General features: G+C 37.3%; 1 protein-coding gene across 1 annotated transcript in view; it reads right to left on the bottom strand.

Annotated features, from left to right (window-relative positions):
• LOC137268323 (uncharacterized) overlaps positions 1–13500 on the bottom strand; it is a 30300-nt gene extending 16800 nt beyond the window's left edge. The window contains exon 1 of the mRNA XM_067802875.1: positions 12434–13500. Within this exon, the coding sequence (XP_067658976.1) occupies positions 12434–12923 (490 nt within the window). The 5' untranslated portion in view covers positions 12924–13500. The remainder of the gene's footprint in view (positions 1–12433) is intronic.
• Positions 13501–15150: the final 1650 nt, after the last annotated feature.

Raw genomic sequence — 15150 nt, 5'->3', positions numbered from 1 at the left:
AGAATATCCATCACAAATCTGCATGTACAATGCATACATTAGTCATTTTCTACATTCACCGTCGCACAGACTGCATACATGCATTATCACGGCATACATGCATTAACATCACATACCTACATGTGCAAAGCATATATCAATTTCAACATCTAACTATCTATAATGCATTTTTGCATGATCTCCAACACACACACCATTTCCAAATCATGCCTGCATGCACACACGATTTACTACATTCACCTTAAAAAAGACTGCATAAATGCATTAACTTCACTACACAGCTGCATGTGCAACGTAAACATGCATTTCAACATGCCGCTGCATGTATAATGCATATTTGCATAATCTCCAACACGCCTGTTTTTACAATGCATACATTATTTCCTAATTATGTATTCATGCACAATGCATGTATGGCTGATCTGCCTACACAACGGCACACCTGAGACATGACTTCTGTGAAGACAAGGACATCACTCGGGGGTGATCAATAATCAATAGAGTATGTATAGAGTCTACAAATGTCAACCCCAGATAAATAGTTAATCTGCATCAGAACCATGTCACTATAACTAGCGTATCACCCACAGTGTTTTCACAGCCATCATGTAATAAAATGACATATACACAAGCCAGTGCCTACCACGCTGATATGTGAAATAATGTATGAAATGAAATACATATTTTGCCAGACATATGACTAGATGTCATTAAATGTAATTCATTCTGGTAATTTCATTCGAGGTGAACAAGTGAGTGGATATAGTTTTATGCCTCTTTCAGTAATATTCCAGCAATATCACGGTGGGGGACACCAGAAATGGGCTTCACATACTGTACCCATGAGAGGAATTGAACACGACTCTTCGGCATGACTAGTGAATACTCTAACCACCTTGCTACACCACTGCCCTCCTCCAGGCAAAGAAAAAAATGTCTGTTCCTTCATAACAGGCTCAGGCTAGACCAATTCTATTTCTTGTTTTACAGAGTTTTGTCCTCAGAAAGCCTAAATGCAGGAGGGGAAAAAAATAAAATAAAATCACCAAACAAGTAATATTCCTTCTAAATACTCAAAGTAGTTTACTTTTGGCAATTTATGAAAAAATATGTCAGGCAGATCTGTTAAAAAAGAAATAAAACTGGTCTGACATAAAAAAAATACATATCTCAGATTTCATAATTTTCATTAGATTTACAGTTAGTATAATGGGTAGGCGACCTGATTCTTGAAAAGTATTTCAATTTCAGTTTCATGACATGTAAGAAGTGCTTGCCCTTAACCCTTAAAAGCTACTGACCCTTAGAACACTAAAACGCTATGGGTCCTTATCAGAATGTGTACATTTTGATATGGAAGTAATACTTTAGTTTGGGGTGATGATAAAGCTGTCGGTCATAAGGACCTGCAGAAAACAAAACCTGGGGGTAACAGTGGTTTTCAGTCAGCTTCAGACCTTAGAAGGACTGATGTTAATATTTAACGCTGCATGTAACCTTGTTGTGGGAGGAAAGGTGTGTTTTCATGTGGTTTATTTTTCCAGCTATATGACTGTAGTCTATAAATAACAGACCAGACAATCCAGTGATTGACATCATCAGCATTGATCTACACAAGTGAAATGTGACATTCATCAAGTTAGTATGTCTGACTCACACTATCATTTCAGTCTCCTCTCATGACAAGCATGGGTTGCTGAAGACCCATTCTAACCCACATCTTAATGGGCCTCCATGTTAACAGAAAGCACTGACTTCTCTTCTACTGAATCCTTCCTACCGATACTTCATAGTAAAAGACTCACACACTATGATAGTTACTTATTAAAACAAGTATATGTTTGTGAATACTACTCCTAATCCCAGTTTTCACACTGACAGTAATGATTATTTTTAAACTACCCTTGAAGCAACAGTGGTCACAAACAACAGAATAGGGTACACTAATAGTCTATGTGGCTAAAAAGCAGACCGATGAAATGCAATTTAGCTTAAAAAACTGATAAACACAAAATTTTCAATGAAAGTCTGATCATAATCAAAACATCAGACCAACTCTGTGAGCATTTTTGAGAATTTATGTAGTGTGATTTTATTGCTGAATTCATGTCCCAAAAATAAAAAAAGTTGTGTTACAAAATATCATTAATATTTTGACATAGTTCATTATTTCTTAAGAGGGAGGAATGCAAAGAGAGGACCAGCCAAGTGTATATGTGGCACATGCTTGGGTGCCAACAAAGTTATAAATTCATCTCACACACCTGGCTGTTCCTCCCTACGCATTCCTCCCTCATAACAAATAGTGAACTATATCAATATTTATTGTTTGTTAAACATTTTTTTTTTAGGACATGCATTCTGCTAAAAAAAAGTTGGTTTGATGTTTTCATAATGATCAGACTTTGATTCAGTTATTGGTATCACTGGTTTTTGAGTTAGACTGCAATTCATAGGTCCATTTTTGAGCCAAACAGCCTACAGTTTCAGCTGGACCTACTTGGTCAAGTTACATGTTGCTAGGCTGCAACTTATAACCTGTTTTTATATCCCTGTCTTACACCTACTATCCTGCACTATCAGTTAGGTGTGGGTGGACTTTGTGGGCATTTCAAGTATTGCATTAAAATTAAAAACAGTTAAGCAGTTAAACACTTAAACCAGATAAAGAATATACACATTATGATCCAGGTTATATTGGTCTTCTGTACAGTCCATTTGAGACTAAATCTTCCCAACAGATTGCACTCTAACTCAAAAATAAATAATCATAAATGACTCAAGCTAATGTCAAAGTAAACACTAAAGAGGAAAAACAAACCAACTCTGAATAATTTGGTTATAATTTTTCGTCAACAAAATATAAAAGTTGTTAAACAACCGATCCTTATTTTCATTCGATACAGTAAGATTTGTGACATGGGTGTAGCAACAGCTGAGGTAACAGCCAGGTAAGCGAGAGGCATGTGCGATGTTGATTTCATCAGTAGGGTATGGTATCAAAAAGTCATCACTCTGTGCTTCTGAATCGGACATGGAGTTGCTGCTGTCAGAGTCATCAGAGTGCACTCGTATGATAACAGGACTGTTAGTCGCCTGTTGTAAACCGCTTTGAAGCCAGTACTGATGCTCCACAGCATTTTCAACTTTCTCAACTGATTTCTTAGCCATGGATTTGTGGACTAGATTTTGAACATCTGTCATCTTAAATGTTGTGTTATTCCAGGCAATGTGAGACTTGATGATACCCCTGATCAGTTCAATCGGGTTCAAATTGCAATGATAAGGAGGCAAACATAAGACATCATGATCTTGTGATTTCAGATACTGGTCAAATTTATACATAGGTGCTCTTTTGTTGATTTTAATGATTTCACAAAGTTTTGGGTTTGTTGTGCTATGTGGAAATGGTACATTATGCTTTTCTAGACATGTTATCATGTCTGACTTCCATGAATTTGAAGTTGGGGTTTTCCTATCAGGATCCTGGACACTATGATGCAGAGTAATGTCCATGACAATTAAGCTCTTTGATGGCAACGATAGTACCAGTTGTTTTTGCATCCATTCCATAAAAACCTATCTATTCATTTCGGTGTGGTAATCTTGGTTGCCTTTGGCTTTAGCCCTAAACACACGAGAACATCCAGGTAAGAATCTCACAGATTTACAACCTACATGAAACACTAGGGTCACTCTCTTTTGCTTATTAGCAGTCTTCTGGAAGATGCCTCTTCAGTGCTAGTGACCCATTGCGTTTCTACAGTGTGGCTTGCATTCACCCAAGTTTCATCAAGATAAACAGGCTCAAACCCCTTGTCCCTCTTTTCACGTATGGTGTGTAAATAATTATTTCTCATTCGCACAATATCTTTCACAAAGAACACGTCTCACTTCCCCTCTAACTTTGGTGTAGCAAAATCCGAACTTATGAAGCAATTTTCAAAGTTGGTACTTAGATACTTAGGGAATGTTGAGTTTCCATTTCTTTTAGCAATATGCGCAATGATAAGTGTAATCTTGTTACATAAACTTTGGACAAGTTGTTTGCAAAATGAATAAAGTTTTTTCATTTTCGTGGATTTTGATATAGTCCCCCTTGGTGTTGGAGTGGAGTTTGTCGTTGTTATCATAATGTTTTCAGTTGCTGCTAAGGAACCCCAACCGCACAAGATATATGTTGAAGAAATTTATCAAGTACATAAAATGGTCTGCCTGCTGAGTTTCAGACTTGAAGAAATGGTAGACCTTGTAAATTAAAGCTTTAACATCGGCAGTAAACTTCATTGTGTGAGATGAATCAATCGCTCAATAAGTAGGATAAACCATCATGTGACAAATTTGCCTGTGCCTCTCGCTCATATCAATCACTGATTGTCCAGTTCAGACTTGAGCTTTGCCAGACCATCATCACATTAGAAAACCAAGATTTATGAATGTCAACCTCTTTAATGTGAATAACATATTTCAGAGTGTACGCTTGCTCCTTCATCAGGTCGTGTTATTTACAATAAAGAACTCGACATCGATGAATCTTACTTTTCTTATGCACTCCACTTCTAAATGCCCTCTAATGGTTTCACCATCACATTGCTGGAATATTGCTGAGTCTGAGGTTAAACAACACAAAAAACAAACACACTCTACAATATGCAGCAACCTTGGAGCTTTCAATGTGAGATTTCTAATTCAATATGGGTCAATTCAATCAAAGCTGGAAGACCTGAAGTAGGTGGCCTATCTACACCACAATGAAATTTTCCTTTCATACACTAGGTTTTCAGTTTGGAATTTTCAGCGTAAGCCAATGACTTGCAAAAAAAATATGACGAAATAAACTGCATCTGGTGTTTTGTTTGAATGTTAATAGCCTGTCAAAATTGGTATCATGGAAGATGAATTTAAGAAGAAGGGATGTAATGTTGCATACCACAGTTCCTTATGGACAGAATTAGTAGCTGACATTCCAGTAAGTGTTTTGAAGCCACAATCAATACATCCCACATTGGCTGCCTACAGTAGTGACTGCACTATAAGTGGGAACATCTACAACCAATCAGGTCACGCCCAAACATCACAGCTCAATTATTCATCTATTTGTGTCTTACTTTCCATTGTTTATCTTACTTTCCATTGTTTATCTTACTTTCCATTGTTTATCTTACTTTCCATTCTTACTTTCCATTGTTTATCTTACTTTCCATTGTTTATCTTACTTTCCATTGTTTATCTATTGATGAACACTATTCAGCATATGAATCAACAAAAAAAGTCAAAGCTGATGTGAATATATCTAAAAATGCACTGATTGTGATGAAATAGTTGTGAATATTTAGTTCTGAATCTGGACCCAGCTGTGCAAGGGGACATAATTCTCCATACACATTTGCTTCTTGTGGGTTTACACAAAATCTGTGACAAAGTATTCAAACATGAAAGTTTGTGTTAGCTCAGATAAGAGTTGAATGTTATGTTAACCAGATCATGAAATGTCAATATATAACTCATTTATAGACAATGAGAAACGTATTGCAATTAAGACACATCCTTGACATAATAAAAGTCATGAACAACATCGCCACAATGGACACATAGTATTTATTCGAATACATAGATGTTATAAACAAAATGTATATTTTCCACTTCAAACATAAATGTCGTTTTTGACCTGCTAAGCACTATTCTATTTTTGTCAATGTACCAGGCTTACAAGCAAGGTATATTGCAATTTATCTTACCTCACTTATAAATGTCGCTGTCTGTGTGGCTGTGTGCTCCTCTAGTACTTTCAATGTACCATTGCATTGTACCATTATTGCATATCCCCATTGGTCATGTTCTCAACAAGGAAGAATTGTATACAAAGCATGACAGACTGAGTGTCAAAGTGGTAATAAACAACTACACTAAATGGAATATAATACACTGAGCTCTATCTCAGTTACATCATAGCATGCAGTATCCCACATTCCATGCCTGGAAACTGGGATAATGCTTTTTTGTTCAAAACTTGCATATTTTCAGTTTCAGGTTTGCAACACTGTAATTAATGCAATACCATGAATGAAACAGCCTCCCTCTGATTACCTGTCCTGCTTTCGGTGAGATACACGTCACCTTGACCAGGTGCTAACATATTAGCAGGGATTTACATGACATAAATTTGTGGCATCCTATAAACATAAACATTTACAACAGATGCAATGAAATTTATTAGCGTCTACGGGGACACAGAAACATTCCAAACACTTTTGTAAAAAACTCCAATCAAGTACCAATAAGTTATCACTAAGTTTGAAGTCTAAATGAACTTTGTAACAGTATTATCCACTGATACTAACAAGCCCTAGCAGGAGGTCGCATCACGTAACCTTTGGGTGACCTGTGACCATTCAATCAAATGCAAGACGGTCAAGTGGGTTTAACCAGAGACCATATAATATGGTCTCTGGTTTAACCAATCACTCAACAGCTGCTGTTAAGCATTTGGCGAGACATACAAAATTCCCTGGCACCAATCTCTCAACAAAAGAAAATCTGCATAAAACACAAATATTTGACTTACAGTACATAAAAGGGTTTCTGTTGACATGGTTACTATTAGCTAATATTTCCTGAAGATGACATCCTTGAATATTGCCAAAATACTATTTTCAGTGCCTGTTTGCTGATTGTTGTGGTGTGTTCCATGTGCATCCGGTGTGTTCCATCTGCATCACCCGGAAGCAATCAAATGGAAAATAGCATTTGGAATCATTCATACCTTTTACAAGGTAATAGTTAAAAAAGTAAACTTTTGCAAGATGGTAAGTTGTGCTCTGATTGGACAATCTCAAAGGTTACCTGGAGGAGTGTAACGGATAATACAGAGGCTAAGTTTACTTCAGACTGCTTCTAGGCTGAGTAATGGTAAAACTTGCAATTTGATTAATGTAACAATTTAAGTAATAATAATGATACAGAACAGTATTAATAATATCAATTAAGTGTCTGGGATCCTCATTTTGTTGTCCAAGACCACTGACAATTAAGAGGTTGAGTTCAAGGGACTCTCAAATATAGACCGCAAGGTTTATCCCTGTATTAGTCACAACTATATTAACATGAGATTGGGAAGTCGTTTAATCCCCCATGGGACTTTTCACTGATCTTAAAAGGGTAAATATATTGGAAACTAATGAAATTACTCACAGAAATGAATAAGGGAAAGTATAATAAGTGTTCTTTTATTGATTTCCAGAAGTTCACTCACAGTGCAATGCATACCTTGTGAAGAAACTTGGAAAAGAATAAAGGAACACTTGTGCTTTCATGTGGTCCCTTATTTGTTTCCATCAGTATAATATTAATGGGGAATTGTGAAATTATGATTTGGACTTTTAACTGATCTTAATAAACAATAATAATAATGCATTTGTGCAGCACCTAATTTCCAGTCGGTGGCTGCTCATTGGTGCTTCACAAAGTTAAAAAATAAGAATGAAATAGACAGAGTTATTGGTTGAAGAGGCAGGTTTTGATCATTGCATGGCAAATGTGAGCATTTCTAGTAAATCCTGAATCATGAGTGACTCTTTGCATGCCATCAATAAAAAAAGACATGATTTGTCCTTGGATTCCGTTATTTTCGTCAACTTCAAGACTCTGACGTTTTGATACATCTTTGCATGTGTTGCAAAATTTAGAAATATTTGAATAATTTAAATAGTGATCATGTCATTATCTCAACATATAAGAAAAATGTCAGTCACTTTCAGTTGTTGTGCAATGGCACGTAAAACCATTGATTTGCAAAAAGCCCTGCAATTAGCAACAGAACCTTGGACTGACATTGATGCAGATTCATCCAAACACTGGCAATAGACGACCATGTAATGTCATTGATTGACAGATTACCAGGTATTTATGTGGATGTGTGTCATCACAGCCTTCAGCTGCCACTTGGCCCTTGGTTTATGGTTCTTTGTTGCAAAGAATAGCTTCAAGGGGGATCACCACCACTTATCTCTTATCAAAAAGGATTTGTACTATCAAGCCAGGGTCATTTTCTACCTGTGCCTCACACAAAATAATCCTAAATGATGAAAATTGATTTGCAAATGTTGGTCTCGGTGTTGCATTGCTGCATTTATTCAGATTGTTTTATAAGGTAGTGGGCAAGTAGCATTTTCAATTTAGGTGTTTGGATAGCTTTAAGTCTTGAATTTGAAACCTGAAAATTCTGTTGGTTTCCGAAACAGGAGTTCTGATGCTCCAAATTTAACAATTAACAGGTTCATTTTCAGCTGGTTGAATTTTCAAGTTTCAGGATTAAAGACTATTAGTTTTAATTATTTTAATCTTCAAAACATAATCTTCACCACTACTCTAAAATATCTCCAAAATTACCTTAATACTCAATAACATCAGTGCTCATTTTCTCTGAGGCACTATTAGATGTTGTCCTTAGAGACTGGACTCATGCTGAACTATCTGTGTAATTATAGAAGACATTATGCAAACCTTTGAGTTAGCGAGAAAAACAAGGGTTTTAAATGACTTACACTTTTAGTGATATACGACTTTCATAAACAAAATACTCTTATATATGCTCATATATGACTCTTAATGATATATGTCATTTTTTATATTATTCTCATATATGACTTTTATGCTGTCACCTGTAAAGATCCGGGAGGGAATATTTGCCTTCAGTAACCAATTTTTGTTGTAAGAGGTGACTAAAGGCATCGGATGGTCAAGCTCATTAACTTGGTTGATACATGTCATGGGTTCACAAATGCTCAGATCATGCTCATGCTGTTGATCACTGGATTGTCAGGTCCAGACTTTCATTATTTACAGATCGACACCATGCAGCTTGAATATTACTGAGTGTGATGTAAAACTTTACTCACCCGCTAGGATCTGTAGATTCAGTTACCCATTATACTTCATGGACCCTGGAACCCCATGACCCCCTTAATCTCAAACACAACACTCAGTTGTCTCCCCTGAGGTAATTGCAAGCTGATTGTTTGATCTTTGCCTTTGTAATCTGTTGTATGTACAGGTTAAAAAGGCAGTAAATCCCAGGGTAATGATTTGAAATCTCTTGAATATCAGTTTTGTGGATGAATGGTAATCAGGAAATTCCTATATCAGCATGAGTCAGCAAAAGTCATGCATTGATAAAAGTCCATTTCCACCATGAATCATTACAAATCATATAAAAGCCTGAACTGATAAATGTCCTATATCACCTAGCGTCATTAAAGATCATATATCATCATGAATTATCAATTGTTTATTGCTTAATGCTGCTATTAGGAATATCCCAACTACATGGTGGCAATTTATAAATAATCATGTCTGGACCAGACAATCCGTAATCAGAAAAAGCACTGATCTTCACAATTGGGATGCGATGAAATCAGTCAACCAAGTCAGCAAGCCTGATCACCCAATCCTGTTAGTGGTCTCACTTCCACCAGTCCTACAGATCCTAAATCTTGAACATTAGATCTACTTCAGGGTTAAAGTGAGATCACTCTTCCGTTGGACTCGATTTCACACACTATAAGTGTACATCAGAATGTTATTAGTTGGATATACACTGAAACCTTCTTCTACGCAAACAACAAACAGCTGTCATCTATAAAGATGTATGATTCATTTTTGACTAATCAACTTCTAGAATAAAAATCAAACAATAAGTTATAATGTTCTTCTTGTCCATTACCTAAACAATATCTAAAACACTGAAGTATCTTAGGCTGTATTTCAACATTTTTTGAAAGGCAATAATTTATGAATGTCACAATCTTTATTTTCAGAGATATGACTTTGAGAACATAATCTTACTCCTCCATCAATGCAGTAAAAGTAAGCTCTGAAAAGCGATGCCCGTCAAAAAGACATCCAGAGTTCTCACTTTTATGAGTAATACGTCTCTAAGACTCCAGTACTTTTTTTTGTTTAACATACAGTGACTTGACCTACAGTTGTTGTGATCAAGTATATGAGTCTGATTTTACACTACTTCCAATATATATGGCTTTGGCCACTAGTCCAAAGCTTGGGTCAACTAAAATATGAAAGTTCTAACAGTGAGCGAGTTGGTTTCAATGCTGCTTTGAATGGTATTCCAGTATATCTTGCTGTGTCTGCATTAAATAGGTGGAAAAAACAAAGCGATCAGTGTTAATTAATGTCCGTCCTTAGGCCCAAAGCCAACCGAAAACCACTCAGACCCACAGCTTTTGATTTAATGCAGCTCCTTATGGTCTTGTTGTTTACTGGGAATTACTAATATTGTAGCTAAAATATATATATACACAACTTTTTCTAGTTCTGGGTCCTTAGGGCCTGCATCGTTTCAGAGTTAAAGCAAACACTGGACATGATTCAGGTCTTTCATGTCTGAAACCAACATCCATGGGTACAGCACCAACAAATCTCGAAACACATCCTGGGCAAACAAGACTCGAACCCATAATCATAAGTTTCTGGCATACTCAAGGAATGAATAATGAATTGTGGCTCTGAAGACATCTGATCATCGGACTCCCTATCCTGTCTTGCGAGATTGGTTCCACATAGAAATCATACCATTGCAACTATTTTAAGCCAGTATCAGTGTATGAAATAGTGTCTGCCCGGCAGCCTGCTGCTTTCTAGTTACATGATGGGCTTACAACTTTATTTTATAGCTGACTTAATTTTATAGCACCACATACAATTTCCAAATCCAAAGGTATATATTTGACCATATCATTGACTACGGGAAACATTTTCAGAATAATTTACAGTTGTGGTAAACTAGATGATGTCTTAACTTCAGCCCACCCATTTATCTAACACTAAATGTAACTGGTCTAGAGAATGCTTTCTGCCAATGAATAATGTCATTCTTTTCTGATGGCCATGACACTAAATGAACAGTGATAATAATGTCATTCTTTTCTGATGGCCATGACACTAAATGAACAGTGATAATAATGTCGTTCTTTTCTGATGGCCATGACACTAAATGAAATAACAGTGACCACAAAGTCATGGTTTATCAAATTTGCTTTTGCACATGTTTAAGTTTACCTCGCTACCAGTAATTCATTAATTACTTTCTCCACATCTCAGTTTCCTATATTTAATACTAGGCAGGTTACATGTTAAGTGGGCTGACATTTTTAAGTTATCATCCCTGTGGGCTTCCTGTCTTTTTGTAGGAGTCTCATACACTGCCATTATTAAAATATGGGAGCAACAAGACCTTATGCCAAGAATGCTCTGTGGAACGGGACCTGGGTAACAGAATACCATTTGATAAAACACAAATGTACTAAAAATGTACTTAAGCCCCAAGTTTGGGTTGGCAGAATCAAAAGTGTTTGGCACCAACTACATGGCATTTCGCTGTATCATGGTATGCCAGCTTAATGTTTGAGAAAAACCCAACTTGATGGCTGTTTCACAATGTTGCCATTTTAGAAAAAAAAACTGGGAAGGTATGGTGTAGACTAGACTAATATCTAGTATCTGAAATAAGCATATTTTACAGGAACAACACAGTTCCAAACACATGGAATATTGCTAAAGTAATTGCACTCACTCACTCTTCTGTTCAGTGAAGTAAGATTGGCTCATAATGGTTTGTAAAACACTAACATGGAGTAAACATTATCTTGAGAACCAGGTTTAGGCAAAAAGACTTATAAGTTATGGGCACATCACACAGGTAATATCATTTCCACACATATTTGAGTGAGTTGTGTTTCACGATGTTTTTAGCAAAGTTCCTGCAATATCACTGCTGGAGACACTTGTAATGGGCTTCACAGTTTGTAGTCATGCAGGGAAACAAAATTCTGTTACAAAATTCTGTAACATGGGTATAACTGTTAATATCATGCCTCCCAGTCCAGCATGTATGGCAATATGCTGGTTGACATTGAATGGAAAAGTATGAACAAATGGTGGTGATAAATGTATGATTATTGTAGGACACCTATCAGATATATTGATAGTCACTCTTAATATCTACATATGACTATAAAACTATCTATATATAATATCTATACATATGATTGTCAGTAATCCATTGATAATGACCGAAACTAATGTGCAATGCATTAAATGAGTAAATGAATTAAATGAGCAAAGAACTGAGTTGTATCAATCACTTCACGCCTGCATCAGTGTATTAGAACTTTGTTCCTGTAAGGTGATGTTATATTAATGGTCAAAAATGGCAGTTCACACATGTGAACTAGCATAATGTATCCCCAAACCATAAGTTTACATGCTTCTGATGGAGCGATGCATGATCAGATGCCTGAGAGTGAGCGCCATCTATTTCTGGTGGATGTATCTACTGTCAAGTAAAAGCACATGGCATGTGCACATGTAATTGTATATTGTGTTGGTGAACTGAATAAAACCAATTAACACATACCTCTCTTAGCTCTATACTTTGGAGGGGTTTGCTCCCGTTTTTTCAATCCATCACGTAACGACAACAGTGTTGTTGTTTTCTTCTTCTTATACCGAGACTTAGCTTCAATGGCTTGAGCATGGTGTTTAAACCCTGGTGGTCGCACATATATTGGCCCACTTGCTGTGCTGCTGTTTGGGGATGCTACATTTTCATAGTCATGATCATGATCACAGCCATAGGTTGACACTGATGGGCTTGTCGGACTCTGGGGTAGACTTGTAGGGAGGGGAGGTGTGTTGGACGGTAATTGAGGGGCACTGACTGTCTGAGTAGAGTTAAGAAGGGGCTGAGACAAACTTTGCTGCAACTGTCGTGGACTTTGTGGATTTCTCGAATTCCGTGGACTGTCCAACGAGTCATCTTCATCGCTTGACAGCGACGGACCTCTCTTACCTCCTGTTAGTTTATGGGGAGGTTGTGGCAGTCTAGTTAATGTTGTGGTTGCCATGGTAAATTAAAACAAAACAAACAACAAAACAGATATATATCACAGGTTATACAGTTGTATGTTCCAGTGAATCACTTTAGTGGACGGTATTGCATGCAAAAGCCATGTGTTTAGGCGGAGGATGGGTATATCACATACAGCTCCACGTGTGGACGGATAGACACTGAAACAATTTCACTTTTCAAATGTCACCTCATCCTGACAAATCCTCTGACGATGATCGACGAAGATATACACTTCGACGATCAGTCCTCTTCAGTAACTATTCATTTAAAAAAACACAACCGCTGACACATATGTGACATTTGTCCGGCCTTCAGTTTGGACGTGCATGAACACGATGTGTGCCCATAAGCAGTGAAATGTCAAAACATTCCTCCGGTTCACTCGCAAGCGTTTCCATCGATATCCGTTGCATGCTTCTGGTAAGACTCTTGCGTTCCCAATCGTAACACCTAATTTCACATAACAATCATAACTTCATTGTTTAAATGTCTGGCAAGGATGCAAAATATTCTATTGACACCACGTTGTTTTGGATCTGTTGATACAACAATCGTCGCCATGCTGCGGACCTAAGACTGTTACAACGAGCCTCGTGATTGGTCGATTGGCACATTGACGTCAGGGTACCTGTCAAGTTTGTTTGCGTTGCCATCCAATATTAATCTATGGTCTGTTTCAACATTTACGCTGTTTCGGGGGGCCAGTTCAGCCATCCATGCCGGTATATGGTCTCTGCCACTAGTAAGATTATGACAAGGATCGATATTATTATGGATAATAACTTATTTACTATCCATACGCAACATTCAGTGCTACTTAAGTAGCAGTTCGTCAGGTGAAATACAATATTAAGTTGACATAACATGACATACATGTATAATATTTAACTAGCCAGGTTATAATTAGAAACATATATAGTGAAACCAGTTGTGACAAGATAGGTAGATTATATTGTGCATTTAATAAATTTTACATAAAATCCAAGTCTACAACATTTTCCGGTATTTAAATAGTAGGTACATAGATACAGTGTGACAGCAAGATTATCTCAAAGCCTAGGGGGCAGACACGCCAAACTCTGTTTTCTCCGAAGTAGGTGCTTATGTCAGTCAAAAGGATCAGTCCTGCCAAATATTAACTTGATAAAACACAACAACTTCTTTATTGCATAGAGGACGTTTCCTGTACATTCTACACGCGACTGCAGTATGAAGAAATGCCAATTACAAGACCGCTTAGAATTAGAAAGGCGCCATTCAACTTTGGTCCCTGAAGTGTGGCAGGATCCAGTGATAGTCTATTCCACTTATGATTTTTCGTCATTTCGATTTTTTGCTTCAGGACGTGTATCTCCACATCGACCTAACATGTCGTGATATATGAAATACTATTCAAAGAGACGATAAACATAACCAGTTCGAGCAGTGAGGTTAGCCCAGCAGTAAAAGCGTCCGCCCCCACAGTGATGACCCGGGTAGGATTCCACACATGGGTACAACGTTAACGTGTGAAGCTAATTTCTTGTGTATCTCGCCGTGATAGAGCTGGAGTACATGTATTGCTAAAATGGTGTAAAACCCAAACCACTCGCACACTTTTCGTACAGGGTGGTGGGGGGTGAGGGCGGAGGTAGGGGTGGGGGTGAGGGTGCTGAGAAAATTTGAATCAGGACCAATGGACCATTGATAACATTATTAGAAACCACCCACGCCGTAACACTCAAACAGCCGAGTGTGACCACCCGTTCCTCAAATATACAGGTTGAATTTGAAATGAGTAATTCCTATTTATAAGTACTGTCAAGCTTACTTGACCGTTGTATGGACTTAATAGGCTCACAATATCGTCACAGTCAGTGATATTTCAGTTATGACATGTGGGCCATTGTGTTCCGTTTCGCAAACAATTGGCTGGTAGCATGGACATCCATAAACACCTTACCTTTACCTTTAAATAAACTCCCAACAGTTGTAGCCCTGAGATCATTTTAGACAACGGGATCCTGGCCTCCCATCGAAGTAATGCATAGTTGTAAGTGCCATACATTAATATAAACTTACGACTTTCTTAGTGCTTGGAGAACTTTGAAAATCTAGATCCTGGGTCCTGATATACAAAGAATTCGTAGCGCTACATTGGTAAGTCTATGATACACTACATAATTAGGACAGGTCGTGACGTTATGAACGCTTTATGGATAGGGGTCCAGATTCTCATTTTC

The sequence above is a fragment of the Haliotis asinina genome, chromosome 16, assembly GCF_037392515.1.
Source record: "Haliotis asinina isolate JCU_RB_2024 chromosome 16, JCU_Hal_asi_v2, whole genome shotgun sequence".
Taxonomy (NCBI): Eukaryota; Metazoa; Mollusca; class Gastropoda; order Lepetellida; family Haliotidae; genus Haliotis; species Haliotis asinina.
Note: the sequence above shows the minus strand (reverse complement) of the source record. Positions and strands in the feature narration are given on the sequence as shown.